We start from the raw sequence: 20,102 nt of genomic DNA on the forward strand, positions 1-20,102 counted from the left end.
CCCAAGTCCATATCCTTAGACATAGATTGTAAGCTCCTCAAAAGCAGAGGCCCCAGTTCTTTGGGGTCTGGCATAGTATATGGCACCTAAAAGGCATTTAAATGTTGAACTGAATAGATGGAGAAAAAAATCAAATCTGTTAGATCCACATCTGTCTAGGTTTTCATTCAGATTCCCCATTTTGGTTCAGGGACTGCCCTGTTTTACACATTGCTGAAGCAAAACATTTAACCTGTTACCACATCCTGATGATTTGTCTTTTGTAATGCCCCTTGGACCAGACCCTAATTATCTCCCAGGTGAATTGCTGAACTAAGGATCTAGTTGGTGTTCCTCCCTCTAGACAATCTCTTTTAGTGCTCTCCCAGTTAATTAATCTGCTGAAGCATTATTTCCAGTGGGTGTTCACTTTCCCCTTGATTAAACTCTGTCAGAACAAGTTTAAACTTACTGTTTGGACATAGAAGGATCAGATTATCTCTGCAATATTTAAGCAATCTTTTAGTTTTCTCTCCAGAGCATCACGCCAGCCTCCTGGTTACACATATACACAGAATTTTGTTTTGTTTTGTTTTTTTCCCCTACCTCTGTAGCTTTGTTTATGCATATAGAATGAACTCTGCCTGTCAGAATCCTATCGTTTTTCTACCTCATCTTTCTAACAATGTTGGAATATACTCATTTCTTCCTTCTTAATACCTACTACATGTAATGTACGTTTGCCTTTGCTTATATTCTACATGCAAATTGACAGATTTTAAAGTACTGTATCACTGTCTTGTAGGCAGTGGTATGAGCACAGCAGGGAATGACATTCAGGGATAGTTCTGCCCTTAAGAAGCTTATAGTCTATACTTTTAAACATTTAATTTTTGTATAATTATAAAAGTAATAAATGCTTAGTTAAGAAAACTTAAAAATTACAGAATAGCACAAAAATTAAAACAAATTAAAATCACTTTAAGGAGTTCCCATTGTGGCTCAGCAGAAGTGAATCTGACTAGCATCCACGAAGATACAGGTTTGATCCCTGGCCTCGATCAGTGGGTTAAGGATCCAGCGTTGCCATGAGCCATAGGTCACAGATCACAGGTCACAGATGTGGCTCAGATCTGGCATTGTTGTGGCTGTGATGAAGGCCAGCAGCTGCATCCGATTTGACCCCTAGCCTGGGAAACCGCCATATGCCTCAGGTGTGGCCCTAAAAAAACAAAAAAATAAAATAAAATGACTTTTAAGAAACATGTTTTGACAGCCTACGACAAACTCCTTATGTTCGAAGAACTTACAGTTTAATGGAAAGACCAACCAATAAACAGCCAATTAAAATGCAGTATTTAAGTTCTTTAGTTGAGGGAAATGCTGGTTTTGAGAACAGAGAGAAGATGATATTTTGAGCCACATTACTGAGGTTGGCATTTACCAAACTCACGAGGGTATTCCAGGGAAGAAAAACACTGTATACAAAGGCCTTTGGCTCATTCAGGGGCTTTCTAAATTGTGGCTGGAGTAGAAGGTTCAACATCTCTTTTTCTTCCCAAGATGAAAGAGCTCCTTGAGGACAAATACTTTGCTTTCTATCTCTTTTGCATTTCATATAGCACCTGATCCTTAAGACTAAGCCATCTTTCACTTATATTCACGTTAGCAGTAGCAGCATAACCAGACCCTGATTGCAAGGTTCATATTTTAGAGAGTTTTGTATCCAGCATGGTGAATAAATCGTATTGGTTGATTTTATTTGTGAAAATTCATGTGATTAAAATGGGCCAAGTTATTTCCAGAAAGACCTGAATATTTCCAGTTTAGATCCACATTTTCTTTTTAACTATCACAGGATTTATCTTTTATCCAGTCTTTATGAAATTTGCCCCTCTAGTTCTCCTTCCCCAATACATTTGCCATCCCTAAAAAATAAGTTAATTTACTCTGATATTGTATGAATCATACTGTGCTTTATGTTGAGGGCACATAAATGCTTGGGAATTGTTTTTAAGGCATTGGAAAGAAAGTTTACAGCACTGTGACATCGTTGCTCCAGCTCAGTTTTCACATTGCAGGGTCAAGCAGCTGACTGACGAGGAGGAGTGCTGTATCTGTATGGATGGTCGAGCTGACCTCATCCTGCCTTGTACTCACAGCTTTTGTCAGAAGTGCATTGACAAGTGGTAAGTAATCTGCTGTCTTCACGGGGTAGGCAAAGGTCAAATGGGAGAGTGTGTATGAATAAACTTCCAAGAATGCAAAAGTATTGTAGTTAAGTATAAGGGATTTTATTCTTTTTTTTTTCTTTTTCTTTTTAGTGCTGCACCCGTAGCACATGGAGATTTCCCAGGCTAGGGGTCTAATTGGAGCTACAGCTGCCAGCCTATACCACAGCCACCGCAACTCGGGATCTGAGCTGCGTCTGTGGCCTACACCACAGCTCACAGCAATGCTGGATCCTTAACCCACTGAGCAAGGCCGGGGATCGAACCCATGTCCTCATGGATGCTGGTCAGATTCATTAACAGCTGAGCCACGACAGGAACTCCAGACATGGAGAGAACTTCAGAGAACATCTAGTCAAGCTTATTATTTTACAAAGTATGTAAGATTCCAGCATTTGGGAGAATTATAATTAATACATAATAAACTACATGTACTTGAAGTACAATTTGATATGTTTTTATATAGATACATATCCATAAAAAACATCATCACAGTCTAGATAATGAACAAATTCATCACCCTCAAAAGCTACCTCATGCCCCTTTGTAAGGTTTCCTTCACCTTCACCTCTCCTTCTGGTCCCCAGACAACTACTAATATGCTTTCAGTCACTATAAAATAATTTGGATTTTCTAGGATTTTTATAAATAGGATCATTCCTTTTCATTGCTGAGTAGTATGCATTGTATGGATATACCACTGCTTATTTATCCATTCACCCATTGATGAACATTGTAGCTATTATAAATAAAGCTTGGTATATTTTTGTGGCTAGTTGTTTTTATAGACATACATTTTGTTTTTTTTTTTCATGGATAAATACCTAGAAATGAAATGGCTAGATCATATGGTAGGGATATGTTTAAGAAACTGCCAACTGCTTTCCGAAGTGGTTGCGCCATTTTATACTCCCACCAGCAGTGTGTGAAAGTTCCAGTTGCTCCCCGACTTTGCCAGTACTTGGTATGGTCAGTCCTTTTGATTTCAGCCATTCTAATAGATGTGTAGTGGTATCTCATTGTGGTTTTAATTTGCCGTTCCTTGCTGACTGATGATGTTGAGCATCTTCTCATATCCTAATTTACTCACTGTGTTATTTCATCTTTGATGAAGTATTCATTCAAATCCTTTGCCCATTTCTTTATTGGATTGTTTTTGTATTAAGTTTTGAGAATTCTTTATATATTATGGACACACGTCCTTCTTCAAATATGATTTGCAGATATTTTCTCTGTTAATTTGTCTTTTCATTCTCTTAAGAATGCCTTTCAAACTCTAGAAGTTTTGAATTTTGATGAGGTCCAGTTTCTCAGTTTGTGATTAATAGAAAGTTATTTTTTACTGTTACATCTAATAAATCTTTGTGTTACCCAAGGTTGCAAAGATTTTCTTCTATTTTTTTCTTCCAAAAGTTTTACCGTTTTAGGTTTTACATTTAGGTCTGTGATCCATTTTGAGTTAAGTTTTGTATATGATGTGAGGTATAGATCAAAAGTCTTTTTTTTTTTTTTAATCCCATATGGCTTTCCAGTTGTTTCAGCACAATTTATTGAAAAGACTAGATCGTGGCTCAGTGGGTTACGAACCTGGCCAGTATCTATGAGAGTGTGTTTGATCCCTGGCCTCGCTTAGTGGGTTGAGGACCCTGCATTGCCATGTTCTGTGGTGTAGTTTGTGGACACAGCTCGGATCTGGCATTGCTGTGGCCGCAGCTCCGATTTGACCCCTAGACCGGGAATTTCATATGCTACAGGTGTGGCCTTAACAAAAGCCAAAAAAAAAAAAAAAACTATCTTTCTTCACTAAATCGCCTCTGCACCTTTGCTGCAAATCAGTTGTTAAAATACGTGTGAGTCTTTCTGGGCTCTATTCCATTGATCTGTTTTCTGTTTCACACCAATACTATACTACCTTGATTAGTATAGCTTTGTAAGTCTTAAATTCAGGGAGTGTTAGTCCTCTAACTTTGTCCTTTTTTTTCAAGGTTGTTTTGGTTTTTCTAGATCTTGTACATATCAGTGTGAATTTTAGAATCCATTTGTCATTTTCTACAAAAAAAGAGCCCTAAGAATTTTGATTGGGATTGTGTTAAATAATTTGGAGAGTGTAGACTTCTTAACAATATTGAGTCTTCCACCCCACATCACAGTATATTTCTCCATTTATTTAGGTCTTCTTTAATTTCCATGATGAATTTTTATAGTTTTCAGTGTGACATATCTTTGACAGATATATCCCTAAATATTTTATAATTTTATACTACTTTAAATGGTATTTTTTATCATTTATTTATATTTTTTCTACTGTACAGCATGGTGACCCAGTTACACTTACATGTATACATTCTTTTTTCTCACATTACATGTTCCATCATAAGTGATTAGACAGAGTTCCCAGTGCTACACAGCAGGATCCCGTTGCTAATCCATCCCGAAGGCAATATTCTGCTTCTATTTACCCCAAGCTCCCAGTCCCTCCCACTCTCTCCCCTTCCCCCTTGGCAACCACAAGTCTAAATTTTAATTCTGATTGTTTATTGCTAGTGTATAGAAATACAGTAGATTTTTGTGTATCAATCTTGTATCCTGCAACCTTACTAATTTATTTGTTAGCTCTGATAGCTTTTTAGTAGATTGCATAGGATTTTATTGAGTGTCTGAACAGTATGTTTGAAAGATATTTTTTCTGCATGTAGAATTCTAGACTGATAGTGTTTTTTCTGTCAGTACTTTAATGATGTTGCTCTAGCTTCTTTTTTACGTCGTTTCCTGTGAGAAATCTGCTGTCACCCTCATGTTTTTACAAAACCCTGTAGGTAACATGCCTTTTTTCCTCTGGCTGCTTGTAAGGTTTTTTTTTCCCCTTTATCACTGATTTTGAGCAATCATTTTGATTATGATGTGTCTTAGTTTTTCTTCATGTTCTTTACACCTAAGGCTCATTGAGCTCCTTGGATTTGCAGGTTTACAGTATCATCAGTTTTGGAAATTTTCCAGCCAGTTTTTTCTCAAATGTTTTTTTCTGTTCTCTCTTGTCCCCTCTCCTGGGAATCCAGTTACACATGTATATATCACTTGAGGTTGTCCCACAGCTCAGTGATGCTATTTTCCTTCTTTTTTGAGTCATTTTTTTTTCTGTATTTCAGTTTGGAAAGTTAATGTTGCTGTATCTTTTCAAATTCACTCATCCTTTTTTCCCCTTCAGTGTCTCACTTGCCATTAATCCCAGTCAGTGTGTTTTTTTCTTCAGATATTATAATTTTAATCTAGAAGTTTGAGTTTTTTAATATCTTCCATGTCTCTGCTTAATATGTTTAGTCTTTTCCTGTAGCTGTTTAATATATGGAATATAGCTATCATAACCTTTCATTTTCTCACTGCTAATTCTTATTTCCGTATCAGTTCTGGATTCTTTTTGATGGATTTATGCCTCTTTGTGTGACTGGTAGTTGCTAACTGGGTACCAGACACTGTGGTTTTTTACTTTTTGGGGTACTGGATATTTTTGGTATTCCTGTAAATATTCTTGAGTTTTGTTCTGAAATATAGTTACTTGGAAACAGTGTGATCCTTTCGAGTCTTGCTTTTATGTTTTGTCAGGCCAGACCAGAGTGATGTTTAGTTTAAAGCTAATTATGCGCCCCGAATGAGGGAAGCCTTCAGAGTATTCTGCCCAGTGCTCCATGAATTATGAGGTTTCCACTCTGGCTGGTGGGAACAGGCAGTGTCCCAGGCCCCGAGCGAGCTTTGGGTGCTGCTCCTTCAAATCCTTTCAGGTGATTCCTCAGCCTTGAGTAGTTTCTTTACAAGCACACACTCATCATTCCTCTACTGAATATACTCTCCGGAAACCTTCAGTAGACCCTGGGATTCTCGATGTGTAGCTTTCCCTCTCCACGACTCTGTCATATGAACTCTAGCTGTCTTGGCTTCCTGCCGTTCTCAGGTCTTTTCAGTGTCCTCTGTGGCCTGGAAACTCTCAAGGCAGTAAGCTGGGGTGATTATTGGGCTCACCTTCTTTTGCTTCCCATCTCTCCAGGTTATACTCCTTTGTCATCTCATGTCTAGTGTTGACAACCATTATTTCATGTATTTTGTCCTATGTTTTAAGTGGGAAGATAAATTTGGTCCCAATTGGCCAGAAGCAGAAGTTGACTGTTTTAAAATCATGATTTTTGTGCACAGATGAACACACATAATTATCTTGAAAAACATCTCTGAGAAACCAGAAATTAGTCTGAATAATATATGCCATCTCTACTTTGCACATTTGGTTTTGGGAACAGATTTCTAACTTTTTGCACAAAAGCCAAGGAGCAATTGATATAATTTAATTACTTTGGTTTCAGACTTCACTGAGGGATAGAGAAAAAACATTTTCCCTGTATGACATGTTTCTGGCTCAAGTATGTTATTTTTGAAATTTCCAAAATAATATTTGACAAGACAAAAAAAAATCCCTTTGGAAAACATAATCTTATTTAAGTGATTATATAAAGTTCTTTCCTCCCCCCCAAAATCATTCTGTATATAAATCTCATTTTGTATTTTAAATCTTGAATGCTTCCATTTCACTGTTTGTAGCAACAAAAGATAGGAAAAAACCTAAATACCCTTTTATGGAAGACAGGTTAAATGAAAAGGCCTGTTCAAACAGTGTATGTTTAAAAAGAATAGACAGCTCTAAAATGGGCTGATACCTAATAGCCTACAAGATATATTGACAAGTGAAAAGAGTAGGATGTATAGATACACACAGCTTGATCATGCCTAGTCTCTCTCGAAGAATATTTAAGAAACTTCGCAGTACTTGCCTCTGGGGATAAAAACTAAAGATCAGGATAGGAGGGAGAGATATGTTTTTCACTGTATACTTTTTATGCTGTGTACTTTAAAAAAAAAATCATATACTATGTTTCAAATCAATTTTTTAAAAAGAAAAAGAAAACAAACTATTCTTTATTTGACCTCTCTATAGGAGTGATCGACACAGGAATTGCCCTATTTGTCGCCTACAGATGACTGGAGCAAATGAATCTTGGGTGGTGTCAGATGCACCCACTGAAGACGATATGGCTAACTATATTCTCAACATGGCTGATGAGGCAGGCCAGCCTCACAGGCCGTGACCTTGGGGTAAAGTGTTCTGTTGCTATTGTGGGCTACAAACACTTTGGTCACAGGGGAAGAATGCAGGGTTGCTGTAGCACAGAAATCATTTTTTCCCTACCTTCTTATTTTCGCTATTCTAACACTTTGTCTCATTGCTTTTGATAAAGTTTCCATGTCTTCCATTTGTGGTAGACTATAATTTGCTACTGTTTTAGGCCAATTTTTCCTATTTACCTGTTCTAATATATATTAGAACTAATTGCTCTTGAATCCTTTGCTGAGGTAACAGCAACATTTCCAGGGGCTTCTGAAACATGACTGATTTTCAGGGCAAGAGTATTCTGGAATCTAGTTAGTTAGGTTTAAAATAAACCTTGAATGTTAAGAAGTTGTAGCCATCTGAGAGAAAAATCCAAAATGACTGAAAATGTAGACTCTGTCCAAGTGCATGTTACTACTTAAATTAGTCTTTCTGCTGGAATCCAAGGAGTATGTATGCCCCCTTGTGGTTAACTATTGCTCCTTTCATAATTTTTTACTTGAAATCATCCGCAATTGTTTCATAACTTTAACAGTGTTTTGGAACTACACTTTTTTAATTTAAAAGTCTTTCCCCCTCCCCCATGCCATATAATTTGGGTGAGAACTATAAATTTGGGCATGTCTTTGCCTTGTAAATAGATTTCTGCTGGGGAATCTTCTTGGCTGTTCTGGAAATGCTTTCCCAAAGCTGGGAAACTGTTCTAGCTTTAGATGGAAATTTTTATTCATCACAGACCCTAAATTTTATGTCCAAATTATAGTAAATCATTAAATATTGGTTTATGGTGCTTTTTTTTTCTCTCTTAACTTGAAGGCATCTGAGGTCCCAAAGTCTTCAAATTTCTTGGATTAAGAGAAAATAGAGTATAATAGCCTTTTAAGCATACGTACATAAAACACCAATGAAAATTAGGAGATCGACTCTGTTACTGTTTCAGTGTATTTTATTTGAAATACTCTATAAAATAGTTATAATGGAATTATAATGTTCAGTGGCACTTGAACCATTTTTTTTAAAATTTTGCCAATAGTCAAAATAAGTAGGTACTTTTACTTATAAGTTTTTATTTTCTGCTAAGCATTAACATTTCAGCATATAATAAACTAGGGTCTGATGACCTTTTCTGACTTGTAGCAAATACTGCTATTTTTCAAAGTACCAAAATATACAATCTAAGTTGCTGCCTATTGTTTGGCAAAATTTTCAGATACTAGGATTTTACTATGCATGCAAATTAAGTAATTCATTTTTAGGAAAAATATCTGACCAAAAGTAGCTTGATTTTACCCCCAAATACTGATGATGAAATGGTTGACATTCATGGTGAAGGCAGCTCAGTACCAAATAGCTAAACATTTGCTATGGATGTGTGCAGGCGGAGTACTGGGGACTCTATCCTGTCAACCTGGCAAAGCATTTGATGGTTGTATGACCTAGAGAAAGCCCTGTCCTCTAGTTTGTAAGTTCTTATTTTAGAACAGGCTTTATCTATTGTTTTCACACTTTAATTCAGCAGTAGAACCTTTTTTCCCCCAAGTAAAAATCTTAGAACCCCTAAACACACACACACACACACCCTACCCTACAATGTATGTCATTTTATTATTACAAATTTCCTTATATAAACTTTATATACCATATAACTAAATATTTATGAAGTCAACCTACAAAAACATGTAACAATGCACTGGTGATATCTGGTATATTGGAATTTGACGAGCAACACACAGTGGCATGTTGGGATTTGTTTTGTAGGGTTTTTTTTGAAAAAATTTTAAGTCAGAATTGCAGAACTCTGAATTTCCTCGATGGATTCTTAGTATTCCACATTTTAATAAAGGACATATTTTGAAAGCCTTGAGATAAGATAATCTTCTGAGGTCTTTTCTAGCTGTAAGATTTTAAATTGCCTTTTTGGATTAGACTGGCTGAGTCTAATTTAGAATGCTCACTTTAAGAATGTTTCTGAAAATGAGCAAAGTTGTATAGATTTTTTGATCTTTCCAGGTATAGCCAATGACTTTATCCCCCAGCATCCTTCACCTTTCAAGGAAATAAACAGCGAGCCTAATGACTTGATATTACCCAGACCTCTTCCTTTTCTAGTATAAGCTCCAAGGTACTAACTGATCTACTGTGAAATATGTTTTTACTAGCCTTATCAAATAAATGAGCACAGTTTTTTGCTCACTCCATTAAACTGGGTGATAATTCCGTAGATGTGAATGTTAGGTTCTACTGTGATAACTAATCGTAAAAGTTGTAAATTTGTTAAATGGATGAAATGTATACTTTTTGTATTCTGTACAGCTTGTCTTTTATAAATATGAACTACTTATATGCACTTACTATGATAGGAAATATGGGTGCCTTCTAGGATTTATGAAGTGGTTTCATGAACTCTAAGAAGTTTGTTTTGTAAGTTATAAAGTTTCCCTATCCTAACTCAATAACAAAGGGTTTACTCATAATATTGTAGAACTTTAGTTTGAGAAAATGGATTTGACTGTGTACTGAATTTAGAAGTTGAGGATAATATCTGTTTTATTCTTAGGGCAAACTGACCTATTGTGCAATAAATAATCTTTAGCAAGTAAATTTTAGCTAATTGAAGAGGGTTTTTTTCTTATCATGTAGTTTCACACTCTTATATACTAATTGTTTATATTCCTTAGAGGATTGTTTTGTATTGTACTCTGGGGGGTTGTGATGTTTTATGCTGTTTGAAAACTCATTTAAATTAGGCTTGATTTCATAATATAATGTATCTGGGTAATAAGGTTGCTTGAAAATATCTTTCGGTTCAGTGATTTTTTTTAACATTGGGAAGTTGGATTCATTAAAAGGCAGTCCAAAGAATTTGCATTTTAACTTTTTTTTAAATTAAGTCCAGCTTACTTTATCTAGGAATAAGAAAGCTCCTTAGAGATTAATCAGCTGATCACTCACATTTATAATGGGCAACACAATGACAATATAGACAGCTGGCAACAGACTTTGTTTTCATGTCTTTTTTTTTTTTTTACTCTATTGGACAGTAAAAATTACTGATAAAATCTTGCTATTTATAGTCTAACTCTCTGGCATCTTCTATCTTTCTAATAAGGTATTTCTTTCTTTAGAGGTTAAAGGTACAAAAATTTTCAAGAAACTGTGTCTGGTTAGTGTTCCTTTTATTGCAGGTACTTATTTATGCTTGTTCTTTATAACAGTCATAGATCAGGTTGAGAATACCTGGGTATATTACCAACATAGCACCTCAGTTGTGTCTGCAAACCCAGAAAAAGATGAATATTGTTTCACCAACACAGCACTCAGAACCCAGAGAAAACCTAGAAGGATGTGCTTTCAACATGGCTTTATCAAGGGTAAGAAAGTCAAGGCTCAGGACAGGCCTTGGTAAGGACCAATCCTGGAGCTGTGATTTGTTTCCATTAGGCAAAAATAAATAAATAAATAACACTGGTCATTTCAACAATGCATGTTGAAGTGATACATAACATGAACTTGAGCTTTTGAGGCAAGGGATAACACCTGCCTCAAAAACGTTTTTTTAACGTGGGCTAGTATCAATTGGCTTTGATTCCAACTGTGATCACAAAACAAAGTAGAGATTCACCCAAAAAAAGCCAGTTAGGTACAATGATGTAATAAGAGTGCAAAGGGCTATAGAAAATGGTGTCTGAAAAAGCTTACAGGACAAGGAAAATCCAGTAGGTGTTGGCTGAACAGACTGAAGTTATATCCAGGGAAATGAACATGACCGCATGAGGCTTTGCTCATGAACTGTAACAGCAGAAGTTAGAGAAAAAGAGCAAAGGTTTACCTTCTGGATCTAGTGTGCTTCAGTTCAAAATCTTGAGTTTTCCTAGTGAGTGTCATCCATAGTGACTGTCCGAGTCTTAGAAAAGATAAATTAGTACTTATTACTGATAGTTGATTTTCATGATGCCCATCTTAAAAACTTAAAGGAGTGCCTGCTGTGTCCCAGTGAGACTGGCAGCATCTCTGGAGCGCTGGGACCCAGATTTGATCCTCAACCCAGCACAGGGTTAAGGATCCCATGTTGCTGGTGTCTGACCCAGGAACTACATATGCCATGGGACAGCCAAAAATAAAAATAAAAACTTAAAAGATTTGCTTTAAATAGTGTTAACTTAAAAGTTTTAAATTATTGATCCATGGTCCTAACAGACTTTATTTAAAAACTAAAACCAAATACTTCATACAGATAAAATGACAATGAAAAACTGTACAATACTTGGCTATATTAGGGCAAATACAAATGGGGGCTTTTCAAAAATAATGCCTAAGATAAATTCAGTTTCATGATTAGCTGTAAGATAGCATATGTTTGCCTAATAAAAAGACCGAATTTATGTCCTCTATGCTGAGTTGACCGGTGGAGGAGACAAGTATTATACAGTAACAGGAGAAGACAATAACGTCAGGTAAGCATTTTCACAGGCAAAAATTTCTTCCAACTCTGAACGATTCAAAAGGGCTTCCCATAGTCTGTGTTTGCCCACAGAAATGGAAAAGTCCTTGAGCAGCTTGTTGAGTACTAGGAGCACAAATTCTCAAAAAGTTGCCAGAAGAGGAAATCCATTCAGTTATTTAATAACATTTATTGAGCACCTACTATGTACCAGGCACTAGTAACACACACGAAGAGTACCTTGGTAAAACTTGACTTCACACTGGCCTTTAAAAATGCTTTCTACCTGGCCCCTGAGACCACTTAGATCTTCTGAGAAGTCTGTGTATTGGTTAAGGAGATTTCACCGGCAGGGCGGGGGGAGAATGCAATGGTTAAAAAAAAAAAATCTGGAGTTCCAGTCGTGGCGCAGTGGTGGAAAGGAATCCTACTAGGAACCATGAGGTTGCGGGTTCAATCCCTGGCCTCACTCACGTGGGTTAAGGATCCAGCATCGCCACGGTGTAGATCACAGACGCAGCTCGCATCCTGCATTGCTGTGGCTGTGGCAGAGGCTGGCAGCTATAGCTCCAATTAGACTCCTGGCCTGGGAACCTCTATATGCCGTGGGTGCAGCCCTAAAAAGAAAAAAACAAAAAATTTAAATTTCTGAGGCCTGATGGAATAGTGGGGAAAGGACTGGATTAGGATCAGGGAAAGCCAGTTCTAGTCCTAGTACTTAAGCAAATTTCACTTCTCTGACCTGAAGTCTTCATAAGTAAAATAATTGGGCTATAATCCTAGAATATTGGAGCCAAAAGGACTAGAAATCATCTAGTCCTGTGCTTTTTTCACAGTCCTTAGTTCAAATGTAAATATGTAGAAGCCCCAATGTAAAACTGATGAAAGCAGAGTCACCTTGAAGAAATAAGAGCAGCAACCCTGGAGCCTCCCTCCCCCGCCACTGTCCATCCCTGCCCTGAAGTGGTCCAGGAGGGGGGACTTGAAAACCAACCACTCACCTAGTCTAAACCCTCACCTTTCGGATGAGGAAACTGAGACGCAGAATAGGAGTGATGGTTTCAGTGTGAACATTTGGTTTCCTAAATAGAAAGGGAGGAGGTCTAAATAAAACAGTTTTAAAATTCATTTAAAAAAAAAAACAATCAAAAAGAATGTTTTCTAATTCTCTTCAAGTGGTTCCTTTATGAAAAAGAGCTTTGAAGTAGAAGGTTTTAAGGCAGCCAGCCAATCAGAGGCTGAAACAAACAACTACCAACGAGCCTGTAGGGCCTACAGAGAGGACTATGGCAGACCGCCCCTCAGACCTCATGTCTATCACTGGGCACTGGACCATGTAAGATCCTGGCTCCAACAATGCAAACAATAGCACTTTCAAGAGAAACATTTGGAAAACTAGGAATGAGCATAGACAAGTGTCCAGCTCCCAGATCCCCAAGGAGGAGTCACCATCTTTTACTCAAAAATATTAATACAAGTGGGCATATATTAGACCTTAAAGTGAACAGTGCAACCAAAATCACTAGTTTTTGAAAGTTCTTCAGAGGCATCATCCTCTTGATGGAGGAAAGTCCTAGTTTGGTATCTTGACCACTGTTAACCACAGCAGACTTGAAATTAAACCAGAAAGTTAAAATGCATGTCCAGTGCTGGACCTCTTAGGTCAGGGCTGTGATCTCTTCTGATTTCATGGCATCAGACAAGAAGCTGAGCTCATTGCACAAGGTCTCATATCGGAACGCCATCCGGATCTGAGCCACATTTGTCTTTCGAATATCATTTCCTTCAGGGCCTTCTTTATAATAATTTTGTCCCAGAAATTTTTGCTTTTCCTGTAGACCAAAAGAAATACAAATGAAACAACATGCCTTGGAGTCACTTTCTTTATCCACCTGGCAGCTCTGACATGAGTTACACCAAAGCAGGCTAGTCCCCCAACGCAGTTCCTGCATCAAAACATCTTTCCCCACAGGGGAAATTCCTCCAGGCCTCTGACAACCACAGTCATTCTCTTCACTTCTGACTGTGCTTTCCTTGATCAGAGAGGAAAGACAACTGCAAGAACTGCTGGTGATAAAGAAGCAAGGTGACGGTGTGGTCCCTCCCAAGAGCTGACCAGGGCAGACAGGTGATTCTAGGGAGGGCCCATCCTAGGAACCAAGTCCCACACAATGAATCTTGAGCCCTATTTATTTGTCTTTTTAGGGCTGCACCCATGGCACATAGAGGTTCCCAGGCTAGGAGTTGAATTGGAGCTGCAGCTGCCGGCCTTCACCACAGCTTCAGCAACACCAGATCCGAGCCACCTCTGTGACCTACACCACAGCTCATGCAACGCACTTAACCCACTAAGCAAGGCCAGGGATCGAACCTGCAACCTCATGGTTCTTAGATTCGTTTCCACTGCACCACACCGGGAACCCTGAGCCTTATTTTAACTCGTCTGCGTCAGCATCCAAAAGGAGCAACCCAATGCAGCCCTCTTGCTGTACCGGTGACACCCCCATGGGAGGTGCCCAGGGACCTAAGACATCAGCTAGAGCAATGGTTCTCAACCCTGGCTCCCCATCACAATCACCTAAGGGAGCTGGGTGGGGGGGGAACAGGGGAGGAAGGAAGGAAGAAAAAATAGTGTCTGGGTCCCATCCCTAGAATTTGATCTAGATACTATTCACCTGGGTCTATTCTAGGCCCTACGAATATAATATGAACTTACATTCTGGAAGGAAAGGCAGAAAAACACATGACTACATACACATGACTACATATTGCAATGTCAGTAGTAAGGTTATGAAGAAAAACAGATTAAAAGGATAGGGAATGAGGACAAGTGTGTGGCTATTGTAGAATGGGTGATCAGGGAAGGCCTCTCTGAAGAGGTGACATTTGAGCAGCCATCTGTAAAGGTGACAGAAAATTTAGGCGTTTCCTCAGGGGTCTCCCCTAGAATATGAGTTTTCAGTGTGACAGAGACCCTCTTGTTCCATTCTTTCCTGATCCCAGGGCTGAGAAAGCACATGGCACAAAATAGGCATTCATTGTATGTGCGTCGAAAGAATGGGAGGGACAAGCGGTGCCACCCCACAGAGTACCTGATGCGAGAGGCCGCTCTGCAGCACGCTGTTCCTGGCGATCTCGCACAGGTCACATGTGCTCAGCTTCCACACTTGAGCTGCAATCGCATATTCTTCCATCAGTGCTTCCTAGATTCCCCCAAAAGTAAATGCATTATTATATGGGAGACTCTCCATTTCAATGCTTCACGTGTATTTCCTAAGCTAGAAACATCAGACAGAGCAGATTTCATTTTTCTTTCATGACTGGCACCTGGACAATCAACACCCCCTCTCCCCCTTAAGTTACAAACTCTTGAGATCTTTTTTTGTGTGAAAGCTCAGATTACCAAAGACAGACAACCCCTAGGCAGTTATCTGTTGACCAGCACGTGTTCAAAGCCCTGTGGTGGTGACTGGGGACACCAGCGGTCAGACCTATGCCCATCTCCTCTTGGGCACCTTTTAGTAACTACTCTACAGCCTTGCTAAGAAAATGTGTTTCATACAAAGCATTGTCCAAATAAAAGTTAATCTCAGTAAAGTACAGGAACAGAGATGGAACATTGGATAACAAAGAGAAGTGGTCAGGGATCAGGAGTGAGAGCGTGAGCCCAGGAGGATTTTGGGTTTGGGTTTGAGCTGTGCTTTCGCTTTATCTTCCGGGATGTGAAACGTCTGACAGTTAACACAAGCCCTTCCGTCACCTCTTTGCCACCTCACTGCCTCTGTATCCTGGAGCACTGGTTCTAAAAACACGGCATCAGCATCCTTGAGGGTCCCCATGACCTTTTGAAAGGACCTCCCCTTTCTAACTATGTATTTTGTGAGGCAATGTTTTCTTCATATATGTTGATAAAAACAATTTATCACAGCAGATGGACTGCAGAAGCAGAGATGAGAATCCTTGTGCAAAAATGTAAAGCAATGCCATTCTTGTTATTGTAGTTTATGGAAATATGGTTCTTTCTTATAAAATTGCCGTGTTAACATTTAATGGCTTATTCGTGCCATTCTTACCTGACTTAATATTTTTCAATTTCCCATAGTTTTACACATAGTTAAATGTCAGTAGATACAAGGCACATCACCCACCCTCTCTGAGGGCCTCTTCAGAATATAAAGGGGTCCTGAGACCAGAAGCTTGCAGCCTATCTTAGAAGACCCAGGCTCTTCTATTTTTATTAATCAGTGGCTGGTCTCATCAGTACAACCCAAACGTGCTGCTACACCAGTGGCTGGTCCCCATGCACAGCATCACCTTTAACCTCCCCTTCTCTTCCCCAGAGTTACACGCAGCGTACTAGTAATAACTGTGGTAACAAAATGGTAGCTCACACAGCAAAGGAAACCATAAAAAAAAAAACAAAAAGACAACCTATGGAACGAGAGAAAACAGTTTCAAATGATGCAACTGCCAAGGGCTTAATTGCTAAAATATATGAACAATTCACACAACTCAACAGCAAAAAAGCCAACGACCCAATTGAAAAATGGGCAAAAGACCTGAATAGACATTTCTCCAAAGAAGATACACAGACGGCCAACAAGCACATGCAAAAATGCTCAACATCACTGATTATTAGAGAAATGCAAATCAAACCTACAATGAGGTACCACCTCACACCTGTCAGAATGGCCATCATTAATGAGTCCACAAATAACAGATTCTGGAGAGGGTGTGGAGAAAAGGAACCCTCCTACACTGTTGGTGGGAATGTAAATTGGTACAACCACTATGGAAAACAGTATGGAGGTACCTCAGAAAAATATAGAACTACTATATGACTCAGCAATCCCACTCTTGAGCATATATCTGGACAAAACTTTCCTTGAAAAAGACACATGCAGCTCTATTCACAATAGCCAAGACATGGAAACACCCTACATGCCTACCAACAGATGAATGAATTAAGAAGATGTGGTAATACATACACAATGGAATACTACTAAGCCACAAAAATGAACAAAATAATGTCATTTGCAGCAACATGGATGGAACTAGAAACTCATACTAAGTAAAGAAAAAGACAAATACCATATGATATCACTTAAATCTGGAATCTAATATATGGCACCAATGAACCTTTCCACAGAAAAGAAACTCATGGACTTGGAGAACAAACTTGTGGTTGCCAAGGGGGGAGGGGGAAGGAGTGGGATGGACTGGGAGTCTGGGGTTAATAGATGCAAACTATTACATTTGGAGTGGATAAGCCTGAGATCCTGCTGTCTAATACTGGGAACTCTATCTAGTCACTTGTAATGAAACATGATGGAGGATCATGTGAGGAAAAAGAATATATATATGTGTGTGTGTGTGACTGGGTCACTTTGCTGTACAGTAGAAAATTGACAGAACACTGTAAACCAACTGTAATGGAAAAAATAAAAATAATTTTTAAAAATGGGGAAAAAATGGTAGCTAACATTTTGAATGTGCTATAAAAGCACTGTCTTAGACGCTTTGATTATCTTGATGAATCCTCACAATAAACTGGTAGAGGTGGCCAGAGAGATAGGTTTATCCCTGTTTTACACTTGAAGAGGAGTAAGATACAGAGGTCAAGTAACTACCAACATCACAGAACTAGTGAGTATCAGGGAAAATAGAAAGGCAAAGAAATGAGACTGCGCCCTCAAGGATTCGAGAACCCCGAAAGAGGGCTTCTGGCTAGAACACTCCTTCCTCACCAGGAGCTTACCTCTGGTCTTCACTGGCCACCAACACCACCCCGAGGGCAGAACTAAGCCGTGGGCCCAGGTGCCCGTAGTGGGAACCAGACACCTGCCAAGGCACCTACAGTCCTCACCTTGGTGTAGTGGAACTGCATGGGGTCATCAGTGGAGAGGGACACATGCAGTCCCTTGTGCAGGAACTCCCTCAGAGGGTTTTTGGAATATTCGAGGAACAGGCTGTTGTTGCTAAGAGGAGACATGGCGATGGGGATCTGAGCAAGGTAGTAGAGATACTGCAGCACCGGACTCTGCAAAAGAAGCACCAAACTCGGGATGAGAGCCAGCAAGGGGAGGGAGGGTTTGGGGGAAGCATTCACCAGGGGAAGCCAGGGATCTGGGCAGCGTCCCTGCAAGCCCCAGTCAACCCAAGCCCCCGATACCAGGACGCCCAGACCCCACCCTCTATGTTCATCTCACACCCTGGGACCAGCTAGTCTGTGCTCTGTGGGAAGCGCTCCCTCTTGGCTCCAGACTGAGACACAGCACAGGGCAGGAAGGGCACCTGTAAGGCCCAGGACTGACCCTAACCTATGTCCTTGGCTCCCCTCCTGCAGGCACTGACCCCAAAAGGTCAGTCCTGGAAATTCCCCACTTTTGTTGTTTTCTTGCTTTGATCACAAACATTCAGGTTGAGACCATAAACACTGCAGCTCCTCCAGGGTGGGAAGGGGCAGACCTGACCGGGCTGGACAGGTTTTCTGATGCAGCAACCCACCCCACAAAGAACCCTGAAACGATGTGGTTAGACCTCCCTGGGAACAGGGAGGGAGAGGAGTTTGAGCAAATATCGTTCCTATGAAAGTGATTCAAACTACGGAGAAGACAGAAGGCATAGAGTTCACAGTAGCATTACTGACAAAGGAAGAGGCAGACGGGCTCTGTGCAACAGTGGGAGACTGGCTGAGTCAGTCACAGCCCACCTGAGGGGTGGTGGTCCTTCCAGTAGCACTGGAATGAGCAGCACAGATGTCATGTCGCAGCACAGAAAAACGCTTGTGATGCAAAGTTAAGGGACAAAGAAGGAATCAAAAATCTGTGTTCAGAAAAGAAAATCATGGACTTGGAAAATAGACTTATGGTCGCCCTGGGGGAAGGAGTGGGAGGGATTGGGAGCTTGGGGTTAACTGATGCAAACTATTGCTCTTGGAATGGATTTACAATGAGATCCTGCTGTGTAGCACTGAGAACTATGTCTAGATGCTTACAGCGCAGCACAACAATGGGAGGAAAACATATGTACACATGTATGTGTAACTGGGTCCCCATGCTGTACAGTGGGGGGAAAAAACTGTGTTGGGGGAAATAATAATAAAAACTTAAAAAGTAATAATAAAAATCTGTGTTCATTATGCTAATGAGTATACTAGAGATAGGCTCTGGAAGAAAGATGGGAATTGGAAATACTAAGAAGCTAATCATGCTGTTGCTATTAAAGTAATAGCAATAAGCATTTTTTTCCCATTTCTCCATTTTTTCAAAAATGTAAATTGTGATGTATGTACATTATTTCCTAATTAAATATGAAACCAGGAGACTTCAGACCACACAGCCCAGAAAAAGACCTGGCCTTACTGCATCACTGGCCAGGACCTCCCCAGGGGAGGTATCTGGGAGGGTCCTGCTTACCTTCTTGAGGAGCAGCCCATGGGAAATATTGTCGGCGGTCAGGAAAGCAGACACCAGGTGGGTAATGGAGCCGGCCTCCCCGCAGTGAGGCCGGAACAGGAACGTGCTCAGGCCCCGTTCCCTGTAGAGTGAGGCTTGTGGTGAAATAGAACCCCTGGCCCACCTGCCCTGGGCCCCGTGGGTCTGTGCTGCTAGCTCAGGGCCCACCCCAGTGGCAGGCTTGGTACCACTGACCCAGGATGCCCTGGGAACTGCTTCTCCCCACATGCAGAGGCCCAGGCCCAGAGCTCCTCAGAACCAAAGGACACCCTCTCTGGGGAACAAGAGAGGGCCTAATCCTCTATACCCCCCTCCCTCCCCTTCCCCAGGGCCTGGGAGCCCAAATTCATAGACCTTCAGAGCAGGAGGGGCTACAAGAAGCCACTGAGTCTAGCCTCTGTTATAAACATGGGCAAAAGCAGAGAGTGGAGTCAGATGTCAGAAACCACTGAGCAGGCCAGCAGCGGAGCTTGAACCTTAGTGCTCGTCTCCCAAAGCTCAGCCCAGGACTCCCCACTCCAACCTCAGCCATCTCCTTTCAATCACGGTCCCCCTCAAACCTCCACACCCACAAACTAGTGCAAGCCAAGGCTGAGGTCTGAGGCCCAGCAGAGGCAGGAAGATGCCCAATGTCCTGCCGTGTGGGCTGTGTCTGCGTGCACACGCTAGGGGAGCCTGGGCGTGCACAACCACCAGATGGAAGTTCCGAGGGCACATGGATGGGCTCTGTTTGGTTCCCTATCCTGTGTCCTGTGATCAGAACGGTACCTTCACCTGGCAGGTGCCAGGATTTGTGGAAGGGAGAGATGCACGTGTGAACACTGCTGATGTGGAGGAGAGTG

General features: G+C 40.4%; 2 protein-coding genes across 9 annotated transcripts in view; one reads left to right on the forward strand and one right to left on the reverse strand.

Moving 5' to 3' along the window:
- Positions 1-10,224, forward strand: part of RNF141 (ring finger protein 141) — a 43,232-nt gene extending 33,008 nt beyond the window's left edge. Inside the window, exons 5-6 of one of the 2 annotated variants that reach the window (XM_005661125.4) lie at positions 2,061-2,168; positions 7,189-10,224. In XM_005661125.4, the coding sequence (XP_005661182.1) occupies positions 2,061-2,168; positions 7,189-7,339 (259 nt within the window). In that variant the 3' untranslated portion in view covers positions 7,340-10,224. 2 annotated transcript variants of the gene reach the window in all.
- Positions 10,225-10,521: 297 nt separating this feature from the next.
- AMPD3 (adenosine monophosphate deaminase 3) overlaps positions 10,522-20,102 on the reverse strand; it is a 104,874-nt gene continuing 95,293 nt past the window's right edge. For all 7 annotated transcript variants that reach the window (XM_085012074.1, XM_013994571.3, XM_013994570.3 and 4 more), the window contains exons 12-15: positions 19,222-19,342; positions 17,670-17,843; positions 14,896-15,006; positions 10,522-13,635 (exon numbers count right to left, since the gene is read on the reverse strand). In XM_085012074.1, the coding sequence (XP_084868200.1) occupies positions 13,462-13,635; positions 14,896-15,006; positions 17,670-17,843; positions 19,222-19,342 (580 nt within the window). In that variant the 3' untranslated portion in view covers positions 10,522-13,461. The remainder of the gene's footprint in view (positions 13,636-14,895; positions 15,007-17,669; positions 17,844-19,221; positions 19,343-20,102) is intronic.

This window comes from Sus scrofa, chromosome 2, assembly GCF_054392235.1.
Source record: "Sus scrofa isolate SSC_HxYL_T2T_F1_AM1 chromosome 2, Sscrofa_HxYL_maternal_Yorkshire_Landrace_v2.0, whole genome shotgun sequence".
Taxonomy (NCBI): domain Eukaryota; kingdom Metazoa; phylum Chordata; class Mammalia; order Artiodactyla; family Suidae; genus Sus; species Sus scrofa.